The 23,455-nt window shown below is 37.2% G+C and overlaps 1 protein-coding gene across 1 annotated transcript in view; it reads right to left on the reverse strand.

Moving 5' to 3' along the window:
* Positions 1-23,455, reverse strand: part of col4a2.L (collagen, type IV, alpha 2 L homeolog) — a 118,728-nt gene that overhangs the window by 29,905 nt on the left and 65,368 nt on the right. Inside the window, exons 10-23 of the mRNA XM_018247204.2 lie at positions 22,984-23,046; positions 22,728-22,763; positions 21,879-21,920; positions 20,405-20,491; positions 16,935-16,979; positions 16,547-16,609; positions 15,581-15,625; positions 14,174-14,227; positions 6,161-6,227; positions 5,560-5,670; positions 4,912-5,058; positions 3,306-3,398; positions 2,779-2,942; positions 1,587-1,659 (exon numbers count right to left, since the gene is read on the reverse strand). Coding sequence (XP_018102693.1) covers positions 1,587-1,659; positions 2,779-2,942; positions 3,306-3,398; positions 4,912-5,058; positions 5,560-5,670; positions 6,161-6,227; positions 14,174-14,227; positions 15,581-15,625; positions 16,547-16,609; positions 16,935-16,979; positions 20,405-20,491; positions 21,879-21,920; positions 22,728-22,763; positions 22,984-23,046 — 1,090 coding nt within the window. The remainder of the gene's footprint in view (positions 1-1,586; positions 1,660-2,778; positions 2,943-3,305; positions 3,399-4,911; positions 5,059-5,559; positions 5,671-6,160; positions 6,228-14,173; positions 14,228-15,580; positions 15,626-16,546; positions 16,610-16,934; positions 16,980-20,404; positions 20,492-21,878; positions 21,921-22,727; positions 22,764-22,983; positions 23,047-23,455) is intronic.

Genomic DNA, 23,455 nt, shown 5'->3' on the forward strand with positions numbered 1-23,455 from the left:
AACATCAAGGAGACGAGAACATAATGTGGATCACTGTACCAGAGGCCACCCCTTTAGACTAGAAGAAAATAACTTTCATTTGAAGCAACGTAGGTGGTTCTTCACAGTCAGGACAGTGAGGTTGTGGAATGCACTGCCGGGTGATATTGTGATGGCTGATTCAGTTAATGCCTTTAAGAATGGCTTGGATGATTTCTTGGACAGACATAATATCAAAGGCTATTGTGATACTAAGCTCTAAAGTTAGTATAGATATGGGTATATAGAATTTAATTAAAAGTAGGGAGGGGTGTGTGTATGGATGCTGGGTTTTCATTTGGAAGGGTTGAACTTGGTGGACTTTGTCTTTTTTCAACCCAATTTAACTATGTAACTATGATAAAAGGCAGAGAGTAACTGCACAAAATACATCAGCTTGGTGGTTCTAGGCAAGAGTAAAACAGTTGTACACTGGATACATGTGAAACATTGTCACTGAAATTGTAGTTACAGGTATCTGTGAAGGTGACATTTGTATACATTTCTACACTCTGCTGAATAACAAATGGATGGCAAAGTTATATTTTGTTGAAATGTTATACAAGTACGTTAGGATATGCACAATGATTTTTTTGTCTGCCTGTATATGTGGTATAAATGTTTTTTCCCTTTTTTTATTGTGTCCAGCAAACCTATTCTTAACCTTTTTCTTAAATGCTAATGATGTTGTTTTGCCATTTGTAAGCTCTTTTATAGGGAGATAGAGACCACAATGTATATTTACTCAAATGTATTTTTTTGTTAAAAGTTTCAACTTTAAGAGCATGTGCTGCTGGGAAACACAGACTCACATATTCAAGCAACATACAAAATGTTGTTCATTGGAACTTCTGATCTCAGAGCAAGCAGTGTAGGGTGGCTGCCTGAAAAGAGGTAGTTGAATACCCTTTTTTTTAATTTGGAGTTGGGATATTGCTTTCTGTGCAAAGTTAGCAAAAATATTTTTCTTCTGTTTTAGTTCTGATTTTTTTTGCTCTGCAAATAAAGTTACCTTCCAACAAGTGTCAGCTTTGATCTTTGATGAATGCAGAAGAACTCGCATCTCAACAAGGTATGGAACCCATAATTTGGAAACCCATTATCCAGAAAGCTCTAAATTATGGGATAGTGGGGCTCATTTATCAGCATTGGGCAAATTTGCTCATGGGCAGTTACCTATAACAACCAATCAGTGATTAGCTTTTTAAAGCCAGCTGCAAGTAGAACAATGAATGCAGCAATCTGATTGATTGCCATGGGTAAATTTGCCCAGTGTTGATAAATGACCCCCAGTGTCTATACTGATATAAATATAAAATATAAAATTTTAAAAATAATTTCCTTTTTCTCAGTTATAATAAAGCAGTATTTTGTACTTGATCCCAACTAACATATAATTAATCCTTATTGGAAGCAAAACCAGCCTATTAGGTTTATTTAAATTATTTTCTAGTAGACTTAAGTTATGAAGATCCAAATTATGAATAGCATAACAGGTGCCATACCCGTGTAATGAAAAGGCATATCAATTAAGTGCGATGTGTAACATAGGTGTTACAAATGTATACCTTTTTCTGTAGCAACTACTTTATCACCCTTCTCTCCAGCAGGACCTGGAAACCCAGCAGGACCAGTCAGACCCTGTAAATAGTCATAGCACAGTGTGTCAGTATTTTATTTACCATAGGAGCAGGGATGTCCATCCTACCACCCTCCAGCTAATGGTGAACTGCAACTTCCAGCATGCAATGACAGCCATAGATAATGAGGGAATATGAAAGATGTAGCTCAATAGTTGGATGCATGTATGTTCCATATCTATGTAGATACAGATCATGAACACTGAGCTCCCCTCTATGCCCTGTAGCATCAGTTAAAAACAAACACAAAAACTTCCTAGATTTGAATGAGCTTCACCCTATTGTACACTGGATGAATCAACTAGATTTTAACTATAACAGTAAAAAAAACCAATAACAGTCAAAAAAACTGGCCTCCGATGCTTGAGGATGGCATACTGGTATGTAAGAACCAAACTGTTCAACTACATAGCTCAATGAATGATCAGCATAAGGATTTTCAAAGTATCTTGATTTCTACATACCATATTTAGTATAATAAAATGGCAATGAATCCCAAATTCAGTTCAGAATTCAGTCAAATTTCATTTTTGGAGGATTCAGATTTGGCCTAATCCTAAATGCTGGATGAACCAAATCTGATTTTAGACCACTGGACAGGGTTGGACTGGGCCCCGCCTGCTCCCGCATGATGACACTGCCGCTGGTTCTCACCTCCCTAGCTGACCTCCACTGCGGCCGCGAGAAAAATAAAAAGGTGCCGGGGGGTGTTTGGCGGGGGTAGTGGCTCAGAAGGGTGACAGAGAGAGCCTTTGCAGTGGCGGGGGGCCCTGAGATGCGCCCGGGCCCCCAGTCAGATGCTGCCACTGTAAAACTGAAGGTAGTGATCTTTTCATATGCTGCAATTTTTAAAAATTTGCAAATTAGGGCTGAGATTCTGTGGATTAATCTCAGGATTTTGGACACAAAACCAAAATTCACTTGTTTATATACTATATGTTAATGGTGCTCAATAAAAAAGAAATCTCCACAAAATGTTTATGGTTATAATTTCCCATATATCCATCTTATTTAGTTAACCAGAAGTAGAAGTTTAGGATATCAAATACCTCAGTAGGTACTCTAAATAAACTTTCAGTATCTTTGCTCATTTTTTTTTATTTGTAAGAGCATTCCTTACCACTGTGCCTGGTGTTCCTGGTAGCCCTTGTACTCCTCTATCTCCCGCTTCTCCTTTTCTGCCTGACAGACCCTGAAAACCTGGGAAACCCACTGGACCAGACTCTCCAGCAGGGCCTCTACCAGCTTCATCTCCTGCAAAACACTTGCATTCCCCTTGTTCACCTGAAAAGAATCAACAAAGAAGACATAGGTGAATGCAGAGTAGTGATAATCCATTATTATCTACAAGATTCTCCTGCACTGTCAGGCACTGAATTTTCAGTGCTAGAACCTCAGTCCCTTGTCCTTGAGGCTGCCATGTCAGGGAATATGGCAGTGATTCGCAAAACCTCTGAGAATGACTATTTGCTTTCCTAGAGATTCGAGAAAGCTCAATTGAAGGTTAATTGAATTAGGGTAATCGTGATATGAATTAAGTGGGGCTCTAGACATATAGCAATTATTTATTTTTTTTAGATATTTTTTTATATGAGAAAATACTTATTTAAAGCATTGTATGATATATAGAGTTTCTAAATGTCTTACCTTTAATTCCTTTGAAACCCCGAGAACCAGGAAATCCTCTATGTCCATCCCTTCCTGGAGGCCCAGGTAATCCTTTCATCCCAATGCGACCACCTACAGAATTAGTGTAGTAACAGAGAATAACAAGCTGCTGGCAATAATATATTCTTCAGCTTATTATGTTACTCATTATTTTTCTTACAAAAAAATCTACTTGCAAAATTGTGCATACTGTGATTTGTTACTTTATTTTATAGGACTACTAGCATGATATTAAAGTCAGATTGAATGTGTGGCTTTTCCCTGCAATTATTTTTCAAGATGTAGTACAAATCAACTAAAACCGTGCCCATCGCACCAATTAATGACAACAGCTTGACCTCTAGGAATTATTCCTCAGCACTATTCAGCCTTTAGACGCATTTGGATGCTGTTCATTAGTAATGAACATAAACTTACTACACTTACAACAGTTTTAGTCAGTGGAAATAAATCTGAAAAAATCACAGAATAGGCATTTAGTTTATCTAATATGGTTCTATCATTGTCATTAGCTGTTATGCAGAAATGTTTTTTTCGAAAGCACCTAGTATTTATTTACAAAATACATTTAATGGAACCCCCAAGGGAATATATAATAATAGATAATTATGTTCATAGACAATTACTAACTGTCTCAGTATATTTCCGGTATTCTAATGCTGTGATATTTTAACAGAAGACCTTTATTCTATTCATTTATCTGACAATTTTCTGTTTGTATTCTCTCCTTAGTCTAAATGTTCTGAAATACAAAACCCTAATATGCTGCATTACTTTTTATTTGTGACCACACCAGCTAGCACCAAAGCACAGTGAAGACAAAAATGTAATGGTTAACTGTGTGTTCTAGTGCAGAACTATCTGATTTGGGACTGACACCTAAATGAAGTGTAAGCAAAATATTTGGCTGCTGGGATAGACAGGGAGTTCGTTGACATCAGATACTAATGCTGAAGTTTAACTGCAATATGTTGTATGGTCTTTCCAGTATACCCCCAAAGCCTGCAGGCACAGAAGCTGCTAGGCATGTTTGAGACTTTCTTAAGGTGTTAACATTGTGTAAGAAAGTATTTAACCTATGATAACCCTTAAACCTTAATATAGATTCTACAAGACTAGATTTCTAAAATGTTATAGTTCTCTCCTCTTCATCTTCTGTTCTGACACCAAAACAACTGCCTAGTTAGCAGGGTAAATAACCCAAATTCAAAAGGAATTGTTCACAGTAGATATTTGTCTTCAAAGGGGATTGTTAACCTCCACTGTCATCACATACATAATCTACATAATCCTGACACAACCAATGATTACCTTTTATTGTATTATTTCATAATAAAACAATGTTTTATATGCTTTCTTAATCATGTGCAGTGAAAGGAATATCCTGGAAGACAATGAGATCTGCAAAAACTCAAACACCTAAAGATGTTGGTGTTCTTTAAATATAGTAAGCTCCTTTGGGTAGGGCCCTCTTTACCTCTTGTATTGGTAATTGGTGGCTTTCTAATTGTATGTAATCTGTAGGTTCATTATATGTTGGTGCTTTAAAAATATGTATTATAATAATAAAAATAATTGTACTTGCCTGGGTATCCAGGTTTGCCAGGTGGTCCTTCATTGCCAGGTTCTCCATCTTTACCCGGGGGTCCTGGCTGAAATGCTGGTAAGCCTGGATCACCTTGGTAACCTTTGGGGCCCCTTTGACCATTCAATCCTGGATCACCTGTGCGTCCTGTTAGCAAAAGAGAAAATTGCAAATACAACTTCCTGCTAGAATTTGCATTTCTAATGCGCTATCTCAAGATATAACATTTTTTGCCCAACCATTATACTGCTTAGCAATGTTAAAGGAAAGGCTTCGGACACTTGGGGTGCCAAATGTTTGGCACGACCAAATGATTGTATTGACTTACCTGTCCAAAGCCTTTTCTTCTCCTTTAAGTATAATATTCAACTTTCCCATATCTTATTTCAGTTCCAGCCCCTCCTGCAAAGTCACCTCCCAAACCAGGAGCCAATAAAGAGTAATGGCCTAACTCTATGGCATTTGACGGTAGCACCTCTTGCATCTGACAGATTATACAGATTGTTAGTCTGTGCCTGTACCCCAAATCATAAACCTTTATAATAAACCTATATTTTGATCTTTTTGTTTTACATTAAAAATCATTGGTAGACTCGTTCTAGACGTTGTAGACACAAGTGGAATTATCAAACACAAATAGAATGTTACCTGGAAATGTACTTGGAAATCCATTCTGACCTGGAAAACCAGGATCTCCCAAGTCTCCGTCATCTCCATAAAGCCCATTAAGTCCTGGAAATCCCATATCACCTTCATAACCTTAGCAAGAGAAAAAAATCAGCTATGGGAATTCTTAGGCTTTGGCATTTTGCAGATAAGCTGTTTATTTGCTTAAAATAGACTCTATGGAAGATTCAGAGCTTTCTGGATAATGGGTCTCCCATACATACATAGTACTTAGACAAACCTATTTGTTTTTTTTATTCATTAACTAATGACATGCGAAAGGAAGTCTCTACCAATCAAGTCTAATACCTAAAGGTAATATTGCATATTTATTTCACTGCCTCACTGTAAATTTAGCCATGGGACAAAAAAAAATATATTCATAAAAATTTTACCATGCAAGCATTGATAATAATTGGTACATATTCTGTTTCAATTCATTGGTCTGTATTTATACTGTTTTGGTTTTGTTGTCAGAAACTTTGTTATTGTTATTGTGATCTATAAAAGACATTGTGAGTACATTTTTCTGTTCTCACATTGCTTAATACTTTCCGTGATTTAGGATTTAAAAGGCAAATACCTTTTTTTGGTTTTTGACCTTTGAGAAAGGTAACAGGTCCTGCAGGTCCTCGGTTCCCATGTTCTCCCTAAAAAAATGTATACATAGCAATATAAAAGCTGAGGTTGAAATCTCAACATTAAATATCTCATTTTTATATTATATTTAATAAATCCATGCAAAGTAACTAATGAAGCACCAGTAAGTTGTGGAACCAGTGGGTAGGGGTGAATTTCAATCCCTATAAGGTACTCAGATTTCTTCTTCGACCAGTAATCGGCCATTTCCATCACCACAGGCAAGAACTGATAAAGAAACCATTTGCTTATAGTTACAGGTCCATTCAGGTTTCAAAGACCATTACAAGTTTAAAGAACCTCACTACAGTTGTGGTGGTGAGATCTGCCTAATATTTATTGCTCATATGTTTTAATCCACAGGATTGTTGCTTTGTGTGGACTGCTCAACATTTATACCAATATAAAGGATCCATGAGTCTGCTTGCTTGGAATTCAAGACATCAAAGAAAGAAATCATATTGTATACAAATGGATTTTGTCCCTTCTTTTAGGTAGTGGAAATATTTGTTGCAATAGTGCAGATGTCCAAAGCTACCATGTTATTATAGCATCATATATGAAGGTTGTATAATGTGTGTTCTTATAAAGGGAATTTTTATGTAGATTATAAATTGTATGAACATGTTACTCTAAGCATTTACTGGGATATAGGATGTTTAAACAGTTGGCATTCACCCATCATAGTAGGAAATGCATTTTTTTATATAATAAGTTGGAGTGCTGTTGGTGTTTTTTCTGTGCTAAATTCTTCAATACGGCCATTGCTACTAAGAGATATTTTATCTGTAAACTGACAAGTAGAGGATGCAAAATCTTTAATATAAAATAAATTCTCAATCAGTAGAGTCTGATGGTGAGATCATAATTTTCAATAAAAGAACACTTGTGTCGCTGCCTCTTTTAAAGGAGTTGTTCACTTTGAGTCAACTTTTAGTGTGATACGCTGAGACAATTAGCAATTGGTTTTCATTTTTTTATTAGCTTTTTTAAAAAAAAAATATTTAGCTTTCAAGTTTACAGTTTCTGCAATCTGGTTGTTATGGTCCAAATTACCCTAGCAACCATGCATTAGTATGAATAACAGACTGGAATAGGAATAAGAGAGGGCCTGAATAGAAACAAGTAAAAACATTTGCAGTTCTACAGAGCATTTGTTTTTAGATGGGGTCAGTGACCGCCATTTGAAAGCTGGAAAGAAGTAGAAGTCAAATAATTAAAAAAATATAAAAATAAATAAATAATGAAGATCAATCAAACTTTTGCTTAGAAATGGCCATTCCATAACATACTACACAACATACTACAAGTTAACTCAAAGGTGAACAGCCCCTTTAAGTCAGTCTTTGGTAACCTACAATATAATGAGCTTATTCACTTCTCTAAACAATGATGACATTCGATCTAATGGATGAAACATGTCGGTAATAGCTTTTAATAGCTTGGGAGGAGATGTTGCCAATACTGGTTCCCCATGCATCTATGTTTAATTACCATGTTCCCTGTGTAGAATACTATAATATAACATAGGTGATAATCTGTTCACTGTTGGTTTGAAACACTTGGGGGTTATTTATCAAAGGTCATATATCAAATTGATGTTTTTTTTCCCTCTAATAAATTCGAATGTATTCACAACTCGAATCGGTGGTTATTTATGAAAAAATCTGAACGTCTAAAATTTGATCAAATGGAAATGATCCAAAAAATTTTTTGTATTCGAATCAAATATATACGAATCTTCAATCAAATTTTCCTCAGAAAAAACTCAAATGTCAGGTAGGCAATTAACATGTTCAAGTTGGTCAATGGACCTCTGCCATTGACTTGTAAATTAATTTGGCAGGTTTTAGGTGGTGAGTATTCGAAATAACACTATTTTCATGTTTGAGCTGTGATAAATCTCACATTCAAATTTTATATTCGAATTTGTGAGTTTTTGACACAAAATTAATTAAAAATTTCTAATTTACTATTTGAACCTTAATAAATAATCTTGAAAGGAGTCTCTTGCTCACTGAGCAGGACCTAGCAGGGTCAGATAGCTTGGGGGGAACAGAACAGCAGCAGGATGTTGAGGCAGCTAGCTGCGTGACAGTTAGAAAACCTAAGATGGGCAAAAGGAAAATGGAGGCTCGTGTGGGGTTTATGCATCCCATCAGATTTGCCAGATTATGTGAAGAAGATGAGTGTGAACTATGGATTGACAATTCAAGATGGGGCTGATCTCTCTAACAGCTGGGAGACTAGTTTCTCTAGTAGTGGTGGGGAGGAGAGCAGAGTCAGGCCTAAGCAGATTGTGGTTGTAGGGGATTCAATTATTAGGAAAGTGGATAGGGTAATCCGTTGTCCGGATTGCTACAATTGAACAGTTTACTGTCTTCCTGGTGCCAGGGTTTGGCATGTAGTTGATTGGGTAGACAAATTATTGGGTAGGGCTGGGCATGCCCCAACTGTCTTAGTACATATAGGTACTAATGACAAAATAAATGGTAGTTGGAAGACCTAAAAGAGTGGTTTCAGGGATCTAGGCTCTAAGATTAAGGGAAGGTCTTCCAATGTAATTTTTTTCTGAAATTTTGTCAGCGGGAGGTTAGGGAGCTAAATGTGTGGCTCAAGTCTTGGTGTAGGAAGGAAGGGTTTGGGTTCCTAGAGCATTGGGCGGATTTTTCCTTGTGGTACAACCAGCGCTGATCCACGCCTTTATGCCGCCTGAGACGGCCTTCCTTTGCCGCCCCCACCCCTCCTCACGGTGTGCTCAGTTTTTGCACAGGAGGGGGTCGGGCGCTGCACGACGCTAGTGCAGAGAGCGCAATTGCACTCTCTGCACTAGAAGAGCCGAATTTCCAGGTTGAAAACCGGAAATTCGGCTCTTAGTTATCAGGAGCGACATTTTTGACGCCCCTGGTAACCATTGGTGGAGTGCCCCTGGGTACAACCTATACAGTCGTGACAGATTGCACCTTATTGGAAGGGGGTCCACTCCAGAATGGCTAAGAGGTTGGAGGAGTGTTTGAACTAGGTAAGGTTGAGATAAAGAATTATGGGGAAGCTAGGGTAGACGGGGCAGTGGGGTTAGAAAGGGGTCATGAGGGAGGAGTGAGGGGGGCATACAGGAGGTCCCTCTGTTACAAGGAAAACAGACAAATACTTACTTAACATATAATTCTCCACTAAGTAATGCAAATTTAAAAAGTAAAAGTAGCAACCTCCCCTGTATGCTGTATGTAGAATCCCCTTGGGTAGAGATTTTTTAATTGGGCAAAAGGTTACAAAGAAAATTATCATTGGTGTATGCTATAAACCACCTCGTATAAGTGATGAGTATGAAGCCCAGCTACTCTTACAAATAGAAGCGGCTTCACAACTAGGTCAAGTTATTATTATGGGTGATTTCAATTACCCAGACATTGACTGGGGTAATTGGGTTGCCAAGACAGAAAAAGATAGTAGGTTTGTAAATATGCTAAATGACAACTTTTTATACCAGCTCGTTCAAGAACCTACTAGGAATAACTCTTTTTGATCTTGTAATAACGAATAATACTGAACTCATCTCTGGCATTTGTGTGGGTGAGCATTTAGGGAATAGTGATCATAACATGGTCTCCTTTGAGATTATGTTGCAGAAGCAATTCTATAATGGAGTAACTAAAACACTCAATTTCAGACGTCCAAACTTTGACAGTATAAGGCCATCTCTGCAACATATTAAGTGTGAAATGCTTTTCACAGGGTTAAACACAGAACAAAAATGGGAAGTCTTTAAAATGCTGCTTAGTAAATTTACATGTCAGTATAGTCCCCTGGTAAGCAAGGAATGTAGTTGCAAAGCAAAACATATTTGGTTCAATAGAATTGTTGGTTTTGAGGTGGGTAAGAAAAGATGTGCTTTTAAGGCTCTCAAGTTAGCTGGGACAGCTGAATCATTTATGAGGTACAAGGAGGCCAATAAATCATCCAAAGAAGCTATAAGGCAAGCTAAAATTGATATGGAAAAGGAAATTGCAGGAACCAGTAAAAATAACCCAAAAATATTTTTTAAATATGTTAATAGTAAAAAAATGAAAAAGGAAGGGGTGGGACCTTTAGTATCAGAGGGGGGTCAGCTGGTTGATAAGAACAAAAAAAAAGCTTAGATTCTGAGCTCATATCCTTCATCTGTCTACACAAATGAGGAACCAGTTAATGAAGGTTTCCTTCTTAATAGTCCCAATTCTAGAAATACAACTAATGATGCATGGTTCACACATGAAGAGTCTAGAGAGACTAAACATGTTAAGATAAACAAAGGTCCACGGCCAGATGGTATTCATCCCAGGATTCTTAGCGAGCTTAGCTCTGTAATTGCCAAACCTCTTTACTTAATTTTTCAGGATTCATTGAGGTCTGGCATAGTGCAGAGAGACTGGCGAATTGCTAATGTGGTGCCGCTATTCAAAAAGGGATCCCGTTCTCAGCCTCAAAACTATAGGCCAGTTAGTCTGACGTCATTGATAGGAAAGCTTTTCTAAGGGTTAATAAAGGATAAGATACTGGACTAGCAAATAACAATACTATGAGTTTGTTGCAGTATGGTTTTATGCATAATAGATCTAGCCAGACTAACGTAATTTCTTTTTATGTGAAGGTAAGCAGGGACCTCAATTCTGGGATGGCAGTGATACAGGGCCACACAGAAGGTTACTGGTTAAATTAAGGAATGTTGGCTAAGTATTTGTACCTGGATAGAGAACTGACTAAAAGATAGGCTACAAACATGATGGTAAATTGAATATTTTATAATTCTTAATGGAATACCGCAGGGCTCTGTACTAGGTCCCTTGCTTTTCAACATGTATATTAATGACCTGGAGGTGGGCATTGAAAGTACTGTTTCTATTTTTGCAGATGATACTAAATTGTGCAGAACTATAGGTTCCATGCAGGATGCTGCCACTTTGCAGAGTGGTTTGTCTAAGTTGGGACACTGGGCAGCAAACTGGAAAACAAGGTTCAATGTAGATAAATGCAAGGTTATGCACAAAAATAATATAAATGCAAGTTATACACCAAATGGCAGTATGTTGGAAGTTTCCTTAATGAGAAGAATCTTGGGGTTTTTGTAAATAACAAATTGTCTAATTCTGGGCAGTGTCATTCTGTGGCTACTAAAGCAAATAAAGTTCTGTCTTGCATAAAAAAGGGAATTACCTCATGGGATGAAAACATTATTATGCATCTTTATAGGTCCCTGGTAAGGCCTCATCTGGAGTATGCAGTGCAGTTTTGGACTCCAGTCCTTAAGAGGGATATAAATGAGCTGGAGAGAGTGCAGATGTGCAACTTAACTGGTTAGAGGGATGGAAGACTTAAATGATGAGAGTAGACTGTCAAGGTTGGGGTTGTTTTCTCTGGAAAAAGGCGCTTGTGAGGGGACATGATTACACTTTACAAGTACGTTAGAGAACATTATAGACAAATAGCAGGGGACCTTTATATCCATAAAGAGGCCACACCTTCAGACTAGAAGAAAAGAACTTAACGTAGGGGGTTCTTCACAGTGAGGACAGTGAGGTTGTGGAATGCACTGCCAGGTGATGTTGTGATGGCTGATTCAGTTAATGCCTTTAAGAATGGCTTGGATGATTTCTTGGACAGACATAATATCAAAGGCTATTGTGATACTAAACTCTATAGTTAGTATAGATATGGGTATATATAAGTTATGTGAAAGTATGTAGGGGTATGTATAGATGCTGAGTTTCATTTGGAGGGGTTGGACATGATGGACTTTGTCTTTTATCAACCCTATGTAACCATGTTGCATACAGTGTTGTCTGTTTATCCCTAGGCAAATTTCTTCTGATGCTTTATACTGTTGAGATCTTTGTTCTTTACTACTTTAGGTGGCTGCATCTTCTTTTGCAACCAACTACTGCTATCTACTAGGGATGCACCAAATCCAGGATTCGGTTCAGGATTCGGCCAGGATTCGGCCTTTTTCAGCAGGATTCGGATTCGGCCAAATCCTTCTGGCAGGCCGAACCGAATCCTAATTTGCATATGCAAATTAGGGGCAGGGAGGGAAATCGTGGGACTTTTTGTCACAAAACAAGGAAGTAAAAAATGTTTTCTCCTTCCCAGCCCTAATTTGCATATGCAAATTAGGATTCAGATTCAGTTCGGTATTCGGCCGAACCTTTCACGAAGGATTCGGGGGTTCGGCCGAATCCAAAATAGTGGATTCAGTGCATTCCTACTATCTACAAAACTCCCTTCCAGAACTGTTCTAATGGAGGTAGTTCAAGTCATCACACGCATACATCAGTAAGATGTACCCCTAAGTGACCCTGGTATATGATGGAACTTCAACAAACAGAGAATCCTGCAGTGCCCTATAGGCAGATGGTGAAGTATAGTCAATCTATAGAAGGAGAGGGATTAAGAAACTGGTTTACAAAGAAGGTTATTTGTATGGCATAGATGGGAACCTAGGCCTTCATTTTGTTGAAGGATAGGGACTGATCTAGAAATTGCCAGATTATTATGAGTATAATAGACGCTAGTAAAGTTTCTCTTCATATGGAACTTATATTGTAAATTTTTTATTCAATTAGATTGTAAACTGTGTGGAGCAGACACCTCCATCCTCTTTCTCTTTGACACAAAGCTTTTAATCTTTATTCTTGCCGCACTTTTCATTTATTTGTATTTATTATACTTTGTATTTACTATTGTAATGACCCCTGCTTGTTCTATTAATTATTTGTTCTGCTGTACAGCGCTGCATAAATAGGTAGTGCTATATAAATAAAAAATACATATTTTTTTTAATTCCACTATATTGTACATCAAATTGTTCATCTAGCAGTTTTGTTCTATAGACTCAGTTTCAGTTTCCATTTGAGACATAATGGAAGCATGACTAACAGCCTTACTCAAATGTCCTGTCACACAACAGACTTTTTTTTTTAAAGGGAATTCCCACTGGACTCAAATGTTCCCTTCCTGTCTAGAAATAATGACCTCAAGCAGCTGGGGCCAGAGAGGAGATATATTCAGGATATGGTCCAAATTTTAAGTTTTCTGAAAGAGCTTTTTTATTCAATATCCTGATATGTATTTAGTTCACAGACCTAAGGCAAGAATGAAAGCAAACTGAGGTCTTTGAAAGTTGAATAGACTGAATACAACATTAACTTAATAGCAAGTTTTAAAATAAGCACTGTGCACCACAAAAAACTCTCTAAATGAATGCTATTGAACTAAATTGAATCTTCTTCTCCGACACCTTCTTATTAGACCTGGATTATCTGCAGTCACTTCCTACATCTAGGATTATCAAACCCTGCTGTTATGACACATTGTTAACTATTGTTACTCTATAGTTAATATAGGTATGGGTATATAGAATTTTAATTAAAAGTAGGGAGGGGTGTGTGTATGGATGCTGGGTTTTCATTTGGAGGGGTTGAACTTGATGGACTTTGTCTTTTTTCAACCCAATTTAACTATGTAACTATGTAACTATTGGTGATCGTATTATGGCTGCAAGCAAGCAAGGGTAAGCCACATTACTGTCTGTGGCTTTTCTATATTGCCACAGTCCACCTGCTCCTTTCCTCGGTGTGCTGAAATCATTACAGGGCACGATGGGTAAGATGGGGTGGGTCAGAAATTTGGTTTCAAAACAACTGCAAATGTGTTTTATTAACAAATGAGGACAGGGAACTGGACTAGTGGTTTTCAAAACAATCCCTGTAATTAGGAAAATGTGGGAAATACTAATATATAATAATATATTGGTCACTATAGAAATTTCTACATCTTAGCATTCCCGAGAAACAAAATCCAAATACTCCATATGAGCAGAAATTAACATAACAATACTTAATAGTCACTCAAATGAAAACATTTACACCAAACTGTTATTCCCCATAGTATGACCACTTTACTAGGCTTAATAAAAACTTACCTTTATTCCCTTATAACCAGGTAATCCAGGTGCTCCATTTGACCCAGGAAACCCCTATAAAAAACAAACATATTTTCACATGATAAGGGTATGAACACATATCTCTCAAAAACTAATCTGCTTGCTGTTTAGTATGGTTCAATAAGACATTGCATAGGTTAACAGATCTCAGTGGGTCCGTAGCTACAGCAATGTAGACAGAAATAAACACAATAAAATAGAGTCCAATATTTAGTAAAGGAATTCTGCCATGATTTTTATGATGTATTTTTATTACACTGCAAATGATTCATTCTACAATAAAAAATTTAATTCCTGAACCAGCAAGTGTATTTTTTTCAAGTTGTAATATTGGTGTGTAGGCAGCCATGGGTCATTTTGCCTGGTCATGTACTTTCAGAAAGAGCCAGCACTTTAGGATGGAACTGCTTTCTGGCAAAAGTTTCCCCTAATAACCATGTTCATTTTACAAAATTTGGCAGGTTATGAAAGTTTGAACATATTTCTTTGTTTTTTTCAGTTATTACACATTTGCTAATATAGGTGAATTGCTCTTTAAGATGTAAGTCTAACTTTCCCATGGGACCTCTTTATCTAAATTGTTACATTTGTTACAATTACTTATTTGCTTATCTCTCAAAATTGTTACAAAGTATCTTAGTTGCACCAGGTACCTGTTCTAGGCTCTCAGCCAAAAGCCAATTAATTTAGAAATTTTGTTTCTTTTTCTGGCTGTTTAGTGCAGAGAAAGTCGGGACTTTTCAGTAAAAACACAGGACAGTGGGTTGAGCTGTCAAAAGTGGGACTGTCCCACTGAAAACGAGACAGTTGGGAGGTATTTGTTGTTTCTCCTACTCAATGTAACTGAATGTGACACAGTGGGACTTGGATTTTACTACTGAATGCTGTTCTTAGATCTACCAGGCAGCTGTTATATTGTGTTAGGGAGCTACTATCTCGTTACCTCCGCATTGTTCTGTTGTGAGGCTGCTGAGGGGAAAGGGAAAGGGAGAGGGATGACTTCACTCCAACTTGCAGTACAGCAGTAACTAAATTATAATATGTTTAGCCCCATGTCAGATTTCAATTTTTATATTATAAAATCTGTTTGCTCTTTTGAGAAATGGATTCAGTGCAGAATTCTGCTGGTGCAGCACTATTAACTGATGCGTTTTGAAATCTTTTTTTTCACATGACAGTATCGCTTTAAGCTTTCTGATTCCCTTCCCTTGGGTACAGACCACTGGCAAACAAGAGATCAGTCCATTGAGAAGTAGCCATGTTGTAGAACCCATAAAACTTAATCACACAGTTAAGAAAAGAAACAAAAGTTAATTTCTCAAAAAAAAACAATAGCATATGTGAGATTCTTTGTTGTCATTAAGCATAGTTTGTCCTTATACTCACTATTTCTCCTGCATTTCCACGGCCACCATCATTACCAGGCAATCCCTACAACCAGTTGACAGTTGATCAAAATTAAAATCAAGTAAATTACACGTAAAAAAAAGTTTTTATACTGAAATATTCTGTCATGAAGCAGACAATGAAAAATTCGAGGAGTATTTGACAAAGCTTTGTTTGATACTGTATATGGTCAAAAGTACATTTATGGCCAAAACTATGCATGCACTTTGTCTAAAATAACATGTACTTAGTTGGAACACTGACTGTTGAGTTGGTCTATGGTGCATTGAAAACACATCCTTTGAGTAATAATTTCACATTTGTCAGTCTGTGGGACAAGTCTTGGTTTAGGAGATGCTATAACACTACCTGCCTGAATGTATAAGGCCAATAGTAAAGTTTGGCAAAGAAGGAATAATGATCTGGGACTCTGGAATATATTCTTATGGTTTGGGCTGTGGGCCCTCGTTTGTTAAAAGCAAACCTTAAGGATTCAACAATATTGTTAACATTTCCATGCTCCCTGCTTTGTGGCAACAGTTAAGGGAAAGGCTCTTTTGTGTTTACTACAACCTTTCTATATATTGGGTCGAAAAACATGAAAGTAGCAATGAGTTCATTGGTCATATACTGCATACTGAAGGAAGAAAAAAAAAAGATCCTGGGATTCTAAAAGTCACAACATTTATTATTTTTGTATGTCTCACACTAAAGCTTGTATTACCTATATTTGGTCATGAAACATGATAATAGAAAAGTAATCCTAATCAAACCTTTATATGGAAATGGATTAATTCATTTTTGACTGAACACACGGGCAGTTATGTGCAATAACAGGCCAATTCATATTCATTATTATGGGAACATTCAAGTTTTGTTACCTAGGCAAAATAACATATTCTCATGCATGACATAAAAAATGTTTTTTCACACAGACAAAAAAAAAAAAAACCCATAGGACTTTACCCTTTGTCCAGGAAATCCTGTGATTCCTTCTTCTCCTTTTTCTCCTGTGACAGCTTGTTGACCCTAAATAAAATGTAAAATGAATGATTCATCATTCGTAGGGGATTCAGGTAAAATTTACATGGAACCTTGAGACCTGGATGGGCGCATGCTGCATAATGTCAAAACAATGCATACTTTAAAATGTTTTAAATCATGTTAGTTACTATTAAAGACCAGAAGTTACTGGTAATTTTGTCTCAGTATCTGAAGGAAAAAGCACTAAGTGTATACATTTCAAATCATAACGTGTATAAAGTATTAAGGCAAAAACATTCTTAACTGAGATTAATGACAAATTTGCATGCATACTTGACTTAAAAAAATAACTAAATAAGATTTCACTCACTTTATCACCTCGAATTCCCCTTTCTCCTTGGTCCCCCTTGGCCCCCTAAAAAGAATACATGAATAGTAAATGTTAGAATATCACATACACTAGAAATTCCATTGTCTGTCTAATACCAAAGGTGATATTAAATTCACAATGTCTTTTTTGCAGCAAATTTGCGTGTTTTGTCACCGGCGAATAAATTCCCGAATTTGCAGCGAAAATTCGCCGGCGTCAAAGGTTTTTTTTTTTGGACTCCTGCACCGGCGTCAAAGGTTTTTTTGGACGCCAGCGACAATTCAGACTTTTCAGACAAATTTTTTCGCCTGTTGGAAATTCGCAAAATTCATGGCGAAGCGAGACGGGACAAATTCGCCTATCACTAGTCATTGTATAAAAGTTAGAATTGGCTTCCGCCACTCCATTTATACAAGACCTGTGTATACAGGTACCACAGCTACCACATTTAAATTATTATTCATATATAGGCTGGGCCCTTAAGCCATTGTTGACTGCTGTATTTATGAAGCGTATGATACACAAATAGCATGTTTACAAGAGTAATCCATGTTAATAACTTGATTTGAATGTTATATAAAACAAACATAGGGCTACCAAACAGTAATGTATGTTACCCATGCTGTCCCAATACATACACACCTACACTGTGTACTACTAAGACAGCATTGCCTTAGCTTCTAAGCTAGCTAGAAATACATGTTAGTTAATACTAACAAACATGTACAGTAACACAATTATAACACAGAAATCTTAACTGATGTTCTGAGCTTCACTCTGAGCGTCACTCTGAGCTGCTAAGGGAGGGAACCTACCTACTTATTAACTGCACCTGAATACTGTCCTCCAGAGTAATTACCAGATTACCTACAGCTGGTGTCTGCACCGACTGGCATTGGACTTGCACTGTTCACAGAACATACTGACCAGCATTGGATTTGCAGTGTTCACAGAACATACAGCCCTGCATTATATTTGCACTGCTCTCAGAATATACAGACCAGCATTGCACTCATGCAATAGCTAAGATGGCCAATCCATTCTGAGTTAAGAGACTCCGGAATCAGGATAGCACTCAAAGCATCACTTGTAACCACTAGCAGATTAAAGGCTCCAGGTTTTTTTTTAAGTAATTACCTCAACCTTGGTAAAGATTTGAGAGGGAGTCAGCTGGCTCTGAAACCTAGATTCCTCCTGAAGAAAAAAAATTATACCCCAGTATAGGGGAAAAAGAGATGGAGGCCATTAAGCTTAGGCTGCTAACTAAACATACTCCACCACAGAGATGTCTGCTATCTACCAGGGCAACTCTGGGACTCAGTGTCAGACTGAGACACCAGGGGCCCACCCAAAAATCTTAGACCAGGAAAAAGAACCATAGACCAAGAGCCCACTCACAGTACTATTATTATTCATCTCCTATTCTCCTAGTCTCTATTCTTTACATATTAAGCTGGCCATAGACGCAAAGATCTGATCGTACGAGTCAAGGATTCGTATGATATTCAGACCGTGTGTGGAGAGTCCCGACATTTTTCGTCTGGCGGAGATCGGTCGTTTGGTTGATCGGACAGGTTAGAAAATTTCTGTCGGCTGCCGATAATATCTCTGCGTGTATTGCCGATCGTACGATTTTCAGTGGGAGACTGTCACTAGCTTTGGTTGGACATAGATATCGTACGATTGCTGTCAGGGGCAGAACATTGCTGATCTGTTCTTTAACTAATCTGACTGGTAAGACTTTGATCTGAATGGTTAGTGGCGGGTCGGGAGATGGGAAAGTACGATCATACAATGATTCGTACGATCGGATCTTTGCATCTATGGCCAGCTTTATAATCTATTATTTCATCTATTTAGCCTCTTTGTTCTTAAAGAAATAGGAAACGGCCATGAAATATGCCAAATCTTTAGCAGCACAAGGGCCCCCTGACACCTGGGCCCACCGGGAGTTTTCCTGGTATCCAGGTGGGCCAGTCCGACACTGCTGGGACTCCCCTCACCCCAATGGGATGGGCCGGCTGAAACTTCTGTACAATAGATTAACCTTAGCTAACTGCCACCTCCCTCTCCTATCCGTAAAAATCATAAGGGGTGTAGGGGCCAAACACCCCACTGGTGCCCGACGCTTTCCAAGTGAGCCAAGTAAAGCACATGGATGGGGGGACATGGCATTTGCCACTGGACAAGCTATAACCAGGCCCGGAGGGCACATGGATCAATGACAAACCAATTATACCAGCCATAACACCACTGTGCCTACCTTATCCAGATGATGAAACATTGAAGACTCCATTCAAATGGTAATGTGCTTATGGGGATAAAAGAACTCAAGGACCAAAACCCCAATCCCTAGGACACTTTCTGGCAAGCCCTAATGCTTTTCCAAGACTAAAATGAAAAAGCTGCTTCCAACAGGAGCTAAAAAAAATAAAAAGGTACCAGCTTAGGGTTGGGCTTTTAAAGCTTTGGGGAGGGTCCTTCTGATGTGAGCACTGGGGTGGGGCTATCCCAGTAACTATGACATGGAGTTGACCAGGTCATGTATATTCCTTAATCTGCACATTATTTATCAACAGCTCCAAAAAGCACAGCATAAGAGAGAAAAGTACAGGTTGAGGATTGAGAGAAACACATGCAAGAAGGTAGGAGGGGTTTGCACTGCTAATGCTGTGTTCTGCCTGTCAGTACTATGACCACGTCCTGTGGAAAAATGAATCAACACACCCAGCCCTCATTTCAGCCTAGCCACTGAAGAGAAAGGATCTTTCTGCAGATATAATGACATATTTTAGAAGGAAAAGTGCCTTCAAAATGTTTTTTTACATTATACTATATATTATAACGAAGAAAGTGTATTATTACTAAATAAAACATTATATAAAATGTCTCCTTTACAGTAATTTGTCTTGTTATTGCTTACTTTATGCAGTGTTACAACCAAACATAAAAGAGATGCACACAGCTTTTCATTAAAAAGCGGAACAAGCAATAACACTGATATGACAATTTATGAACATGTTTTCACCTTCACGTTCATAAATTAACTTGTGAACACAATAGGTTTTTTTTTCATATACGATAGTAATTTGTCCTCTTGGAATATCCTGACAAGACACCTATAACTAAGTGCCGGAGGGTACTAAACGCGTAAGGTGGGCCATGTGGGGTCAGTATGTATCTAATTTTTAAATATGAACTTTAATAAATAAATTATTTTTTACTAAATACAAGCCTTGGGATATATATCTTTTGATATAAAAACATTTTTCCTTATTGGCTGCCTTTGGAACCGGGGCATATCCCTCTGGCTGTGGTGAAAGATATATGGAAATCAGATGAATGGACTCCCAATTATGCAATGACTTGGAATATCCTGACAAAACACTGCACATATACAGATACTGGAATACACATGCAGACTATGCACCCAAGTGATAATAATAATGACTGCACATCAAGATACTTACCTTATATTTTAGCAAGAGAATTTCAGTTTTGTGCTGTTGTTCTCTCTCTCCTGGAGGAATTTGTTCACCAGGTGGACCTGGATCACCCTGGTGATATAAACAGTATAGTACATGTAATTATTATAATTGTATAAATGTAATCAATATAGAATCTATTTGCACTAAATGACAATTGTGTCTTCGTTTATATCTTATTTTTTTATTTTTCAATGGGACGACTAAGAGGTAAATGCATAATTATTTCTAATTTGATTTCCTTACTACCAGAAAACCTCAGAAAACTCATCATCCAATTGAAGCTTTGTCTACATTGCCTCATCTCTCCTACTGACCAGCCACAACATATTCAAATTCAAATTCCTAGTATAGCTAAACAAAAAGTCCTGAAGGTCCTAGCCTTACAATTCCTGGGCATCTTCTAATGTAATTGAGGGTATGTTGAGCCAGGTGAGGCCTAAAGTGACTATAATATGTAATAATGTGTTTCCCTGTAGTAAAAGCATTTCTCTGTAAAATGAGAGGGTGTAGTATCTGTTTAAAATGTCTGTGTGACTTTACCTTGTTAAATAGCAACAGTTTGATAAGTATATGTTATGTGGTTTAAAAATGTATACTGTATGTATGGGTATTGGCATCTTCATGAGATACAATGTGCACCTCCAATCAAAAGTGGTTTGTACTTCCGACCTATTGTTCACATTTCTAAATGTACATCAGATGTCATTTAAGCTGGTGACCAATCTTAGGCTAGGAAGCAAAATTCTTCAGTATGAAATGTAGGCTTTTGATTGGATTTGGGGAGAGGGGGTTGTGCACAGTGGTGTAACATTGGTCCTTAAAGCAGGCACTTTGTTTTGAATTCCTGAGTTGGAGGCAAATTTTGGTTGCATGAAACCAGATGTACTGCCAAACAGGTCCTCCTTTAGACTGCCAGTCCAATACCAAATATCTAATAAGAGCCCTTATTTTCATGCTTATGTTGCTTCCAGTCTCTTTTTACAATTTAATGTGGCTCACAGGTAAAAAAGTTGGGGATCCCTGATCCATATAATGTAGTGCATTTACAGTGGCTTACAACATAATAAAGCTTGAGGAACCTTAGCCTTTCCAAACCACAAAATCACCCTCCACCTATGGACATGCATTTTATTGTAGCTTCCTGCCCTGTGATCCTTCATTGTGGTTTTCATTTTGTGTTTGTGTGTGCAGCTCATGTTTAATGCAGAATGCATGGCTAATGCTTTGCCACACATCTATGGAGCATACAGGGAGCCCTGCACCACAATACTACAAATAAGGATTGTGTGTTACAGTTTTCTAGTAGTATAGTAATCAGGGGTTTTGCATGCTACTCCCCTTTATATAACCTGCAGCATATGTTTATTGCAATAGATTGTCTACTATATTACAGCAGAGGTAATATTAGAAGTGAAGCATTTGTACTGTACATTTTGCAGGAAAATATATCACTTACAGTGTCTCCTTTTTCTCCGTAATAGCCAAGTCCTCTGTTGCCCTATGAAAAACAGCACATAAGTGTATATTGGTAATGGTTGTTGTATGGTGATGTAATAAAAGATGCAACATTTGGTACTTGTCTAGTAACCCATAGTAACCAATTAGCAGGTGGCATTTACTGGTCTAATTGATTGCTAATGCTATGGGGTAGTGGAGGAAAAATTAAGATTATTTACTACATCTTAGTGTGATTTTTGAAAATGCAAGTACAATTATTTTTTTCTTGTGATCTTGAAACACAAGCAGTATGATGCATTTGATATACTGTAATGTAAAATGGATACTTGTTGATATTGTCAGCTGCACAGACTCTTTGGTGAAAGAAAGTGTTATTTCACTTTTATGAATGCAAAAACTTAATACTTAAACTCCAGTAGTTCAGTGATGGTTTACATTTTGTGTCAATAAAGAGCTATTTATATGATTAGGGATGCATTGTATCCATCAGTTATTCTTAACAAAACATTTGGCTCAATAGAAATCTGAATCCAAAATCCATAGAGGGTATATTCATTTTACTAAATAGCATAATTTGTGAGCAATTTGGTTTGGATTCAGTGTAATATAGAATTTGGCTGAATCCAAACCATGCAAACCTTCTTGGGATTTGTCTATATCTTGTACAGAGTCATGTATGTATCCATAAATATGATCATGCTGCTAGTAATAGATGAGATAAATATATAATAAAAAAATCTAAAAATCATCCACTTCTTATCTTTTATCTAATCAGTATTGGTTAAACTATTTTTAAGTTTCAAAAATTGCTAACAAAAATGGTAAACTTCAAGCAAGCAAAACTTACTTGTAGTCCTTGTGTCCCAGGAGGTCCAGGTGGCCCCTACACAGAACAACAAAAGAAAGTGAAGAGAGTAAAAATACTACAATGGTTGTACCCCTAATAATGATAGAGAGGGCCCAAACACAAATATATATTACAATAAAACAAATCGGTCAGTCAGAGGCAAAAAATCATTCACATTTTATCAAAAGCAGTTATTTAAGTGAAAATTATACTAAGTCACATTTCTCATATGTAAAAAGTAAAGAAATATACTCACACGAGGGCCACGATAACCCTGTGGCCCAATGAATCCTGCTATTCCAGGAGAACCCCTTGGACCCTAAAAATGCAATGGATGACATATATATGTTATATTCATATTGTTTGAGAAAAAAGAAACCCCACCATATCTATATCTATATCTATACCAAGTAAAATTAAACCATAAATTGAAGAACCAAGCTAATTAATGATAATAATAATTCATTAATAAAAGTGCTGAATAATAAATTAAGTAAAGTGCTAGTGCAAATAAATAAAGTGAAATTAATCAGTCCAAGGACTGATAACAAAGTTGATTATTCCTGAGTCCAATGGGTGTATTACCCCACCAATAGATTCCGATAACACCCCTTAATAAATAAATTCATTCATTAATTCATATAAAATGTGATTAATCAGGATAAATTTAGTAAATTGATATTGCAATAAATTACACCAATAAAGTGCAGTGCAATAAATAGGCTAAA

The sequence above is a fragment of the Xenopus laevis genome, chromosome 2L, assembly GCF_017654675.1.
Source record: "Xenopus laevis strain J_2021 chromosome 2L, Xenopus_laevis_v10.1, whole genome shotgun sequence".
NCBI classification, from domain to species: domain Eukaryota; kingdom Metazoa; phylum Chordata; class Amphibia; order Anura; family Pipidae; genus Xenopus; species Xenopus laevis.